The 12,813-nt window shown below is 36.4% G+C and overlaps 1 protein-coding gene across 1 annotated transcript; it reads left to right on the forward strand.

Annotated features, from left to right (window-relative positions):
- The first annotated feature begins 2,253 nt into the window (after nucleotides 1–2,253).
- LOC306873596 (ubinuclein-1-like) lies at nucleotides 2,254–11,894 on the forward strand. Its single transcript, XM_079423012.1, has 16 exons — nucleotides 2,254–2,737; nucleotides 3,192–3,293; nucleotides 3,485–3,583; nucleotides 3,684–3,824; nucleotides 3,951–4,048; nucleotides 4,193–4,619; nucleotides 4,696–4,766; nucleotides 4,864–4,993; nucleotides 5,701–5,819; nucleotides 5,946–6,059; nucleotides 6,252–6,395; nucleotides 6,871–6,921; nucleotides 7,115–7,154; nucleotides 7,277–7,732; nucleotides 8,279–8,516; nucleotides 11,083–11,894. Exons 1-16 carry the CDS (start codon nucleotides 2,522–2,524, stop codon nucleotides 11,133–11,135), a joined length of 2,499 nt encoding a protein of 832 aa, XP_079279138.1. The 5' UTR covers nucleotides 2,254–2,521; the 3' UTR covers nucleotides 11,136–11,894.
- Nucleotides 11,895–12,813: the final 919 nt, after the last annotated feature.

A 12,813-nucleotide genomic window follows, 5' to 3' on the forward strand; every position in this document is an offset into this window, starting at 1 on the left:
CAGGATTGAGAACTGTTGCACTATATTAAGCAAAAAACAGTTGACAACGACCAAGTGTAACATGTTTTAAGTGTCACACTCAATTGCACTACATTTGAAGGTCACAGACTTCCACAGAAATCCTTATTAAGATTTTAATCTTATTTTTGTCATATCTTTTGCAAGGCATGACCTCAGGTTCAAATTATCTTTATTATCTGGAATTTAGAACCTGTCAATATGCCAGTTTCTCTTTAAAAGTCACTTTTTTAATTATCCTAAAAAAGTGGTAGCACAACAATTAAACTATTTAAAAGCACCTCATTTATCCGATAATGATCGAGACCTAAAATGTTATTAATTAAAAAAGTTATTAATGTGACTGTCATTTTCACAGACTTTATCTGCATGTGTTCTGACGCCCACACCCCAAATTAGCAGTTGAACAATAACCAATTACATTCGGTTTTAAGAAATTTGCTGCCATCTACTGGTCATCTACTGGTCACCTTCACAACCAAACCACAGAAGCTTGACACTAAAAGCGTTTCCTTAAACAGAGGGTCAATGTCAAAGCAGAAGTCTGGACTGGATCAAAATCAGACAAACCTGAACCATTTTTTTATACAATACACAATGATATGTAATAATTTTAATATAATGTTAAATGTAATGGATTATTAAATGTATTCATTTTTAAGGGTTTTTCATTCTTCAAATCGTAAATTTAGAATATTTAAAGATAGAGAGAGCTCTTTCTGTTTGAGTGAAACAGTATCTTAGAGCATAACCACTGCAATGCATATCTTGCACTTGCAGTGCATGCATTTAGCAGTCTTATCTGTAAGTATTTAGTGGTGAATGCCTGTTAACTTCAGAGGCCCTGACAGTATCCGTTCAGTACCACGGACAGCGCCAGTGTGTCGCTTCTGCGCGATAGCACTGAGGACATCACAAATTCAAGCAGCCTGGTTAAGAGCAATACATGATGCCCTGTTGGTTTCGAGATTTATAATGGAGATATGGCAAACGAGAAAAGGAGGATTTCGTAAACTCAGCAGTTTATTAGTAGGCTATTGTTCTCCAGCCTCACCTGTTAGTATAATCAGTTTAACCACATTAAAACGTGAGACAACATGATTAAATGTAACAGTACAATATTGTTCCTTTCCTAATGAAAAATTCAGGCGCAGGATGATGACGACTAGACTGACTAGGCAGTGGTCCGTCCAATAAGAGCAGTGAACGGTGATTTTGGAAATAGTTGTGGGTGTCCATATCAGTGATGAGATTTCTCGAGCAAAAATGCATCGCTGCTAAAATCGTCAATACTACATCGAACACAAAGGCTTGTGATCCAAGGTGAACCATCGGCCAATCCATATTGGAGATAAAAACCGACTCTGTCCTATTTGCGCCTTGCATCTGAAAACGACAATTCTCCATCGCCATGATAAGTGCAGCGAGTGCTTTGTGGAGAGTATTGTACTATCGGCGAGAGAACGGCTGCGCGAGACACCGAGGGCCGCGGAGATAGAATGAACCCAACGCTGTTGCAGACTTCATCGGAACATGGCATATCAACGATTCACCTTTACATGACATGGATAAACATCCGTGGTATGTTTTATTTAGAGCTCTTTCTACAGATGCGGTGTATCTATCAGTAGTTTCCTAAACCGGTTCCAAAACACACAGATACCCGTTAGCAAGCATAACTGTGCTCTAAAATCTATTAAGTCGTAAATATTTTGTGCTAACGTTTTTATCAATATGATAGATAGAAAATATATTTTCACTACGCCGCAGTTGCGTCACGCGATGTTTTAAAAATAATAATAATTAATCTCACTTTTACGTTGTTATAAAATGTTTTGCCACAGGCCTGCATCTTTCAAAGGAAAGAGTTTACCAAATAAACATGGGGAGAAGTATAGGTCACAAGTTGTAAAAGTTATACCTACCAAAAAACAATATCTGCGCTTTATTTATTTTTTTAGGTATTGTGGGATAACATCTACTTTCATATGTGAATTAATTTGTAGAAGCTGTTAATTTCTCGTGAGGTTAAAAAAAATAAACAATTTAAACAATTTCCGTATGTTACATTTTTGGTAGTTGATGTTGACACACACACACACACATATACATATATATATATATATATATATATATATATATATATAGCCCGACAAATGTTATGTGGTTGTTTACTTTTGGATTTTGAATCACTTCAAAAACACGTTTGGCCAAGTTTCGTTTTCAAAACACGTTATTGATGTTTTACTCTACAAAAATAACAGCAACCAACACGTCATTTAGCCCACTTCCCCTCGTTGTTAGCCCAGACCTGAAGAGGTTTAGTCAGTTGAAACGTGCAAATAGTTAAGTGCAGGCCTCCAGGAGCGTGGGGTAAACGCTGCGTGCGCTTTTAAGGACGGAAAGTAACACTCAGTTCAATTGGCTTCACAGGTTCATAATTAATCAACCAAACGTGCACCTGTTCCGGAAGAATCGCGGTGTGTTGCTGTCGGTCTGAGCGATGGCCGCTCCGAGAAGAATTCATCTCACCGCACTCTCAAGCAATGTACGCTTTCCTCTTCCCACCGACCCCAATGCCAGGGACCAGCCTGTCAAACAGGGCTTACCTGCACCGGCGCCAGCTCCGCATCCCGCAACAAGACTGGAATTAAAACTCTTCCAGTCGGATGAACAACGCTGCCCGGAGTTTAGCTACCCGGATTTGATCAGCGCAAAAGTAAACAAGCATCGACTCTGATGTATTTTCTGAATTGATCAGTTGTTATGGAAATCATGATTTTTAGGCATTACAAGCAAAAATTAAAAACTGTATGCAAGAACAAAAAATACTGCAAAATATAAATGCTTTGAGTTTGCATTTAATAATTTTAATAATTAATTTTGTGGGGAAATGGTCTCAAGTTAAATACTTGCTTTTGATCCAGAAGTGTTAGCAGCAGTGTTAAAATGAGCATCTACCTTGTTGTTTACATTTAGAATTAAATTACATTTTTAATATGTAGGCCTATCATTATCTAACGGTGAATTCAGCAACTGAGATGTGTATTTTACCAGTATTCAGTTAAATTGGTTTTAATTGCTTTTTCAAGTTTTTAGTCAATTTGCCTACAAGTCCTTGAGGATTAAACCAGTTGTGGTAGATTTATGAAAATCAGTCTTGTTTTCTCAAGGAAACCACTGAGAAAAGGAAACCACAAACATTAGATGAGGTGGTGGAGGACACGGAGAGATTTGAACTGGAGGTGCTTGCAAAAAAGTTTGAAGCAAAATATGTGAGTGTGAATTCTGCCAAGATTATATTTCTAGCTTTATCATGTCAGTGCTGTGGAGAAAAAGTACATTTTAAAAGTCCCTGCACTTATGCATATGGTGTGATTCAACAGGATTACGTATATATGTACATTTTAGTGATTTGTGTGTGTGTTTAAAGCTATATATTGACATCCACCATTTTCTTGTTTAGGGCGGAGCTGCCAAAAGAAAAAAAGACAGGTTACAGGATCTGGTGGATATGGGCTTTGGTTACGATGAATCTGATTCATTCATTGACAACTCTGAGGCTGTAAGTTTAGGCCAGATGATAACATCACCTTTATCAAATGATTCCTTTTATAGAACACATGAATGTTTTGCTCAAGTCTCATTTTCTCTGCATGCCGCAGTATGATGAGCTTGTCCCAGCTTGTCTCACCACCAGATACGGAGGCTTCTACATCAACTCTGGAACTCTGCAGTTCCGTCCAGCCTCTGACGAGGAAGAAGAGAACGAGAATGGTTTTGAGGACAGCGGTTTTAAACCTAAGGTGTGTCCTTTCTTGCAAAAATGGCAGTTCCAGTTTGTCTGTACAGCTATCTTCAGCTGCATGCAAAAGATTAAGGCATGAATATATTCATTTGTCACCATACATTTGGTCTGATTCCTTTCTCAGAAACGAAAGCTTAAGCAAGGAAAATACAAGAAGATTGGGAAGAAAAAGAAAGAGGAAGACATGCTTGCTAGAAAGGAAGAGGAGGAACCCAGAAAGAGGTTTTTGCTGCTGGTTGGATTACTACTGAATGTTTACTACTCTCAAGAAAACATACATTTTTCACAACATATTTTATGAATAATCATAGTTTTCATTGATTCTTTCTTAAATACCCTCATTATTTGCCTTTTCCTTCTTCTCAGCACCCCGCCAGACAAATCATCTGCAAAGAAGAAGAAAAAACACAAGAAGCCGCTAAGTATCGATAAGATGCTGAAGAAGTTCCACAAGGAAAAGCTTCAGCAGCTACAGATGTTCAACGCTAGAGAGAGCGATCCGCATGCTCTCAATGACACCATGCAAGCTGAGGTTCAAGAGCCGCCCATATCAGCTGACCCTCTTCTCACACTCATTGGTTCTGCCAGTGCAGATGACCTCCTTCAGGCGGTCAAAGCAGCAGAGCAAGACTTTGACTTTGATGGACTCTTGGGGGAGCCACAGAACGTCTGCTCTCCAAGCCTAGAAGATAATGGAGAGGCTCTGATGGTGTCCGTCACTGAGAAACCCACCACATTACTTCCCGATGGTCTGCCACCTACATTAGAGCAACACATTAAGGAACTTTCCCAGGTATTGTTTGCACTTACAACTTTAGAGAAGAGTTTGCAGGAATATGCATTACTCATGCATTACTTATGCTCTTTAGGCTGTTAAGAAAATTGAAGGACAAAACAAGATGGAGATTTTGTCTTCAGAACTCAACAGTGTTCTCCTAGAGTAAGTTACATTACATTTATTATATAACAGGTAACATTTTGCAAAGCATACTTTGTATTTTAAGCCAATCTTATATTGATTCTCTTTGTATGTTCAGTGTGGAGGTGAACTCTAAACAGCTTAGTGGGAAAGTGCGCTCCAGAATCTTCTCATACTTGGCTTCACAGCTGTCCTGCAGCAAAGGCACTCTGGTTAAAAGAGCCAAAAAACTCCACAGTCTACAGCAGGTCTGTGAACTTACAACACTGCATGACCCTTCAGCATAGTGACATGACCCTACTTACTTCATTCCTTTCTTGTTCCTGGTCTTATTCTACATGATTCATCAGTGCAGGTTATTCCAAAATCTTTATCTTTGATCATAATTACAATTTTATAATAGATTTTTTAAAATATTATAAAATATACCGTTCAAAGGTTTGAGGTCAATAATGTTTTTTAAAGAAATTATTACATTTAGTTTGCAAGGATGCATTGAATTGAAAAGTGACAGTACAAAATTTGCAAAAAAATAATATTAAGCTGTTTTCAACATCGATAATAACAAGAAATGTTTCTCAAGCAGCAAATCAGCATATTAGAATTTGGAAGGAATTCTGATTTCTGAAGGATCATGTGACACTGAAAACTGGAGTAATGATGCTGAAAAACAGCTTTGCATCATAGAAGTCAATTACAAATGATATATATTTGAATTTCAAATAGAAAAGTTATTTTAAATTGTAATGTTATTTCAATATAGTACTGTCTTTATTTTTGATTAAAGAAATATAGCCTTGGTGAGCAAGAGACTTCTTTCCCGAGACTACTTTCAAAAATAATATATATATATTTTTTATAACCGACCCTAAACATTTAAATGGTATTGTGTGTATAACTGAAATCCAGTTTAATGTCTCTGTAAGCTTAATGTGCTGGTCATGTGTTTTATCAGGATGAACAGCTGCAGGAGCTGCTGAAGAAGCTGGAGAATGCGGTTGTCAGGTCCATGCCAGAACAGATCACCCGTTTCCAGAATCACTGCCAAGCTCACTCTGAAGCCAGAGCTGCCAAGTAATCAGTTATTTTTAATGTGCAAAACCTCGATCACTTTCACTGTATTTTTACTGACTTTTTAATTGGTTTGCAGTTTTCTAATAGAATGCAACTTCGGTTTGTATGTTATTTTTGCGTTTTAAGACTCGAGGCTGAGAAAGAGAGGGTGATTGATGGCTCTGATGAGGAAGAAGAGGAGAGGAGTGGAAAACGAGTGTTTGGGCCTCGCAAGAGGTTCAGATGGAATGAAGAAATCAGGTCGGGTCTCTCCAGTGTGTGTGCAATGCATGATTATTAAAGCTCTCTTGATTGCTACTAGTAAATGCTGTACATTCACATTACATAATCTTTGAATTTAATGAATACCAGATCTTGTAAAATTAAGTATTATTCAATTATGTAAGCACTGATCATCAGTATAAACAAATATCACTGTATGGACTTTTACAGGGAGTTGCTCTTTGAGATTGTCAATTTGAAGATGATAATTTATGATTCGGAGTCGCCCACATGCTCTAGTTTGGAAGAGTATCTAAAAGCATTCCTAGAGGCTGATGTTAAACCACTTTGGCCTAAAGGATGGATGCAATCCAGGTATACAAAGCAAATTATTAATACTCTGAAATCTCTAGGGCCAAGTTGTTCGTCATATACAAGTGACAAGTAATTCAAGACTGTTTCTCAAACACTGGAAAGCTGAGTTTTCAGCATCATTACTCCAGTACTTCGGTGTCACATGATCCTTCAGAAATCATTCTATGCTGATTTGCTGCTCAAGAATAATTTATTATTAATATTAAAAACAGTTGTGCTGCTTAATATTTTTGTGGAAACCATCATTCATTTTTTCTTCTGGATTGTTTGAATAGAAAGTTCAAATGAACAGCATTTGTCTAATGTCTTTTGATCAATTTAATGCATTGAAAACTGCATTAAAAATCTGATCTTTTGCTTATCAGACAAGCAAATAAAAAAATCAACTCTGTGTTCAGGCCTTAATAGGCATGAAACCTTGCTTGGAGAAAATCGTTATTAATAATTTGATAAATTTCTGTCGTGTTCTTAATAGGATTCTGCTTATAGAAACCCGAAAAGCACATGGCCACATCACTGGTGTTGTGTAAGTGTGATTCTACATTAGGACACTCTTCCTAGATACTATATTACTCAACCCTTCTGAAGAAAATTATTCATAATTTTTTCTAACTCTGTTATCAGAAAATACAAATTAACATATGGAACCTTCCTAGTTAAATACTTTAAACCTAACCAGAATTCATGTGAATAAATTGCCCTTTTTCTTCATTTTACAGGGCAAGGAAGAAGACAATAGGTACAACAAAACTAAAAAAGGTAAATCAGAAAAAAACTGCAAACCCCAGTCTTGGGGTAGAGTCTTGCATGTTGCTTTCTTTAGGAAAATATAGGTGGAAGTCTAATCCTAAACCTTGCTCTTTCCAATGTTGAATGCACAGGTCAGCGCCGCCCCTGAGGACAGTAAGAATAACCCAGAAATTCAGGGCCCACCAGCACTGAAACGCAAATGCCTGAGTGTACCTGTGAGCATGCAACCTGAAGCCACGCTGAGCACCACAGCCAAAACGCCATCAAACACACAAACCTCTGCCACCTACTCCACCCATCCATCTAATCAGAACCACAAGGAAGGTAACAAGATTGAGAACCATCATACCAGCACTCAGAGAAGTCCAGTGACCGCAGAGGGAGTTGGATCAGTCCAGATGATGTGGAACAGGTCTGTTATGGATTCAGATTCAAAGTGGCTCCAGACTGGAGAGAGGGCGACTCCAAAACTGACGCTGGTGGCGCCGCCAGATGGTGCTGAGGGTGACTGTCCATCGGTGGTACAGGGAGTGGCCAGGCTGCTCACTACAACCTCAGTGGGTGACACACCGGTTTCTATGGCAGCAGTAAGTCATTTAAAAGAAAAATGCAAAAAAGACACACTTTGGTTGCTGCTTAGATGTAGATCATATAATTTGTGATATCATAAAAATCCTTCCTAAATATTATTGTGTCCAATGTGGGATATTATCTTTTTTTTTTTTTTTTTGTAATGCCACTTTGTAATAATAATAATAAAAAAAATAAATAAATAAATATAAATAACACGCATATATTATTACAAAAAACTATTTTAATATATCTTCTGTATCTTAAAGTGCAATTTTCAGCATCATTACTCCAGTCTTCAGTCTCACAATTCTTTTTGAATTTTTGTTTAATTATTTTTAATGAATTGAAAGTTCAAAAGAACAACATTTATTGAAAATCTTATATAACAAATTTTAAATTTCTTTACTGTCTGTTTTGTTCAATTTAATGCATATTTTATTATATATAACAAAAAGCTTAGTCAAATACTTTGGAGCCTAAGAGGGGAAGGATTTGTTTTTAAAGCTTTTGTTTATAGTTGGACTGAATAACACTTATATTTTCCTTTGCTTGTATTTCAGGCAGCTGGTGAGATCTCCTGTGGAAACCCAGCGCTTCCCACTCCTTCTCTATCGCTCCTTCCATCCTCCTACCCCACCACAGTACAGCCGGGTGTTTTACCGAGCTTTGCCCCCCTGCATGCTCTCCCGTTCCCTGGGCTCAGCCCTGGCACCAAACTCCCTGGACAGCCTCAGGCCTGCAAAGGAGCTGTTTTTCCTGGCCCAGCAACTGGAACTTTCCAGCATGGTCTTGCACACGGTGAGCAGATATTGATCCTGAAAATAACCATGGAACTTGGTAAGCATAATCTCCGTTTGTTTAAAGGTAGAGTGTGTTATATATGCTCCAATTACTGCACAAAACAATTGATTCCAGAACTATTCTAGCATTTAAAAATAACACACTTCATCCTTTAAACTACATACAGGGGCTTAAAAAATTCATAATCTGTCTCATATACATCAAAGATTTAGTACTCTTGTCTTTGTGTGCAAAGGATAGAATGGATGAGCTGAAGCACAACTCTTGTGTTATGTTTAAAGCACTTTGCTCCATCGCTGTAATGTTACATTTGTCATCCTGGTGTTTTCTTCTTCCTCCTCCTCTTTCCTTTTTCAGGTAACTCCATGCTGTGCTCTAGCACGCTTCATCTTCTGTCTGTCCCTGTTTCTTCTCCTGCTCCTCTTCATTCTTTAACACCATGGCTCTTTGGTTTAGGTAAATCTACACACCTTTGGGAAAGCCCATAGGGACAGTTGAAACGCCCTCACATTGTTCATGTTCATCTTAATTAGGGCTGCACAATATATTGAAATAAAAACGATGAAAAGAAAACACTTTTAAAGTATATTTTACAGTATTATAACTATTATCATTTTAATATTTTATTTATAATAATTTTAATAAATTTTTCAAGTTTTTCCAAAATAAAATATTTTAATGTCAGTTTTTCCAATATTGTGCAGCTCTTGTTTTGATGTTTGCTTGCTCTATGTATCTTAAAGCTTTTTCTTTAGATGACTGTTTTAAGTTTATTTTTTAACTTTCTTTTGAAGTGTGACCAGTAATGCATGAGTCTGAGTTTTAGTTTAGATGATCATCTGTAGTGTTTCATATACAGTGCCCTCCACTAATATTGGCACCCTTGGTAAATATATAAAGGTGGCTGTGAAAATAAATGTGCACCGTTGAAAAAATTATGATATAAATGAAATGAAAAAAATTATCAAATTCTAAACATTCATTGAAGTAAAACAATTGAAAGTGGGTAGGAAATCTCATGATGAAATAAATGTTTTTCTCCAATGCATGTTGGCCACAATTATTGGCACCCCTAAAAATTCTGGAGTAAAATATCTCTAAAGTATATTTCCATTTTTTTTAGCACACCAGGGTGACTAGGAGCATGAAATTGTCCAGCCATGACTTTCTGTTCCACAGGATTATAAATACAAGGAACACAGAGGCCAAATTCCCTTAATTATCCATCACAAGGAATAAAACCAAAGAATATAGTTCTAATGTGCAGAACAAGATTGTTGAGCTTCACAAAATACAAAGTGGCTGTAAGAAAATAGCTAAAGCATTGAAAATCCCCATTTCCACCATCAGGGCAATAATTAAGAGGTTCCAATCAAATAAAGATGTTACAAATCTGCCAGGACGTGTCTATATCGTCCTAATGCATGCTGAGGAGGAGAGTTTGAGTGGCCAAATGACTCTCCCAAGAATCACAACTGGAGAATTGTAGATTAGTTGAGTCTTGGGGTCAGAAAACCTAAAAAAAAAAGTCAAACAGCACCTACATCGCCACATGTTGTTCGGGAGGGTTTCAAGAAAAATTCTCCTAGCTCATCCAAAAACGAACTCCAGCATATTCAGTTGTCAGACACAACTGGAACTACAAACAGGACTGGCTTCTATGGTCAGATGAAACTGAAAAATAGCTTTTTGGCAGCAAACCCATCAGATAGGTTTGGTGCAAACAGGAATAAAAATTGCCCCATGCCCACAGATCTTTAATGCCTGTTTTTCTGCCGGAGGTCCTGGACATCTTGTTCAGATACATGACATGGTTTCTATCAAATAAAAACAGATAAAGCAAATCTAAACCTGGCTGCCTCTGTTAGAAATCTTATAACGGGCCGTGGGTGGATCTTCCATCAGGACAATAATGCAAAAAACTAGCGCAAATATTTTTCACAATGAGATTCTTCCACCCACTTTCAATTGTTTTAATGATAAGTTCGAATTTTGTGAATTTTTTTGAATGAAAGATAAAAAGGATAAACAATGCAGATTTATTTTCACAGCCGCCTTTGCTCATATTTACCAAGGGTGCCAATATTAGTGGAGAGCACTGTAGTAAATACAAAATTGAAATTGACAAATACAAAGGTACACAATTTGGTTAAATGATAAACCATTCATTTCATTTTAGGTTGTTTTTTTTGTTGTTGTTTTTTTTGACATCATAAACTAGACTGTATGATGTCATTGTTCTAGTTTTGTAGTGTTTTAAAATCAACATGAAATCCAAATGGACTCCATTTACTTGTAATACATTTGCACGTTTCAATAACTTGTTCCGGTTTTACTGTGCCTTATTCATTTTCCAAATCGATAAATTCATTGAATGAATTTAAGTCCTGCCATACTTTAAATGATGAAATATTCTGTCATATGAAGGAATTGTCAAATTATGGAAGTAAAATGGGTCATGAGTGTCGTTTCATGTTGATCGGTTAAATTAAGCCAGCATTACGTCGAACAATCACATTAGTGTTATTTTGAGAGATAAAATAACATTTTGTTTTTATGACAGATGGAAGCCAGATCCACACAGATGGTCTAAACGCTCGGAGAAAACTACATTAATGGCCATTAGAATGAAATGGCTGTTACCTAAAGCAAAATTTGCTACTTTTCGTAAGATTTTGAAGACGGAGCTGATGTGACTGAACATGGATTTGAATTCTAATTTAAAAGAGCAGATTAGGAGACATTTCGTTTGTATATTTTAGAATCAAATCTCTTTCAAAACTAATGTTTATTTGGAGGAAAAAAACTTACTTCTTGAGAATGGACATAAGGACTAAGTCTTTTGGTTTTCACAGTATTGATTATAATTTGAATATGACCAGCCATGTGACCTCAGTGCAGTGATATGCACTTGTAATGCACTTACTTTTAACTTCTAAGGCGGATACTTGAGTAAATTCTTCTGTATTCATATACCTTCTTAATTGCCATTTCTCTCTCTCAGAGGAGATCTACCAGTGAAGATCCACAATCCTAGCTTATGAAATGAAACAAACGATATTCAATTCCAGGTGGTGTGGGTTTCCACACTACAGTGTTCTTTCCAAATACATGTTTGCAATGAAAATGTAAAGGAGCTCAGAATCTATTGTACTAGTCAAAGCCAGAGACTGCAGTTTTTCTTTTGTTGTTGTTGGACTGAGTAATGAAAATGATGCCAGTGTAATGATCTCAGGGCTGTTTAAGTACAGTGGCCGAGTTATTGAGTAATGCTGCAATATATGTAGAGAACATGCACTCGCTTTTGTTTTTGAACATATTGAAAAATGACTTTGAAAAAATATTTGAAGGTATAATGTGGAAATAAAGTTTCCTAAAATATTCCATTGTTGACATTGTATTGTTGGAGGTTAGATTTTTTTCCGTCGACATTTTTGTACATATGAATGTTGAGTGAACACTGTCTTGTCAAGCCTATGCAAAGTTAAATTGCTGTTCTTTAATTACCTCTATACAGTATGTTACCTCTGCTGAACAAATGTGAGATACTGAAGAACTTTATTTGATCTGATAGCTGTATATTGTTTTTACCATGTTATTCCTTTTAAAGTGGTACAGTATATCTAAACATTACATGTACAGCTGCTTTGTAAATCTGTAAAAAAAAAAAAAAAAGAAACTATACACTTTTTCCCTGAATTATTCATTAGTTGCAACATTTTAACAAAAGTAACCTGAAAAATTATAATGAAAACTTTAAAGACAACTGATACACTGACCAAAGCAGATGTTTAAATCATTTCCAAGAATCTAATCAGATAAATATGTAGATATGCTGAAGACTATTTTTCAGTCAAGTAGCATTTAAATGCTAATCTGGCCACTGCCACAAATTGAGCTGAACTAAAATTTTAGCATTTCAAATTTATTTTGAAATACTAAAACTTTGTAAAATATTAGCTTGGGTTATCTTAATAATTCACTATGGTTAGGCAATTTTAGAATATAGAAGTTAGATTTATGAGTAAAAGTTCTGTGGTTAGTATGTGATGTGTTTGTTGGGAACAGGAACAGACAACGGCCTACAGCAAGGTCACCAAATCAGACAAGGCAGCATTACAGGTTCCTGAAATCCGTTACCACCTTTATTTCACACAGAATGGCTTTAATGTAACCCAAATTCACTCTGGTAATGTTTAAATGCCTCTGCTGTATTTTAGAAATCATTTTGTTTCAGTATTTCAGTGTCAGACATACAGCTATCACTGACTTTCAATGAACAGTGACCTCTTTT

The sequence above is a fragment of the Barbus barbus genome, assembly GCF_936440315.1.
Source record: "Barbus barbus genome assembly, chromosome: 8".
Classification (NCBI taxonomy): domain Eukaryota; kingdom Metazoa; phylum Chordata; class Actinopteri; order Cypriniformes; family Cyprinidae; genus Barbus; species Barbus barbus.

Coding starts and splice junctions, on each gene's coding strand:
- LOC306873596 (XM_079423012.1), top strand. CDS start 2,522: ATGGCCGCTCCGAGAAGAATTCATCTCACCGCACTCTCAAGCAATGTA. Junction 3,294..3,484: donor AAAAGTTTGAAGCAAAATAT/GTGAGTGTGAAT, acceptor TTTCTTGTTTAG/GGCGGAGCTGCCAAAAGAAA. Junction 6,396..6,870: donor AAAGGATGGATGCAATCCAG/GTATACAAAGCA, acceptor TGTTCTTAATAG/GATTCTGCTTATAGAAACCC.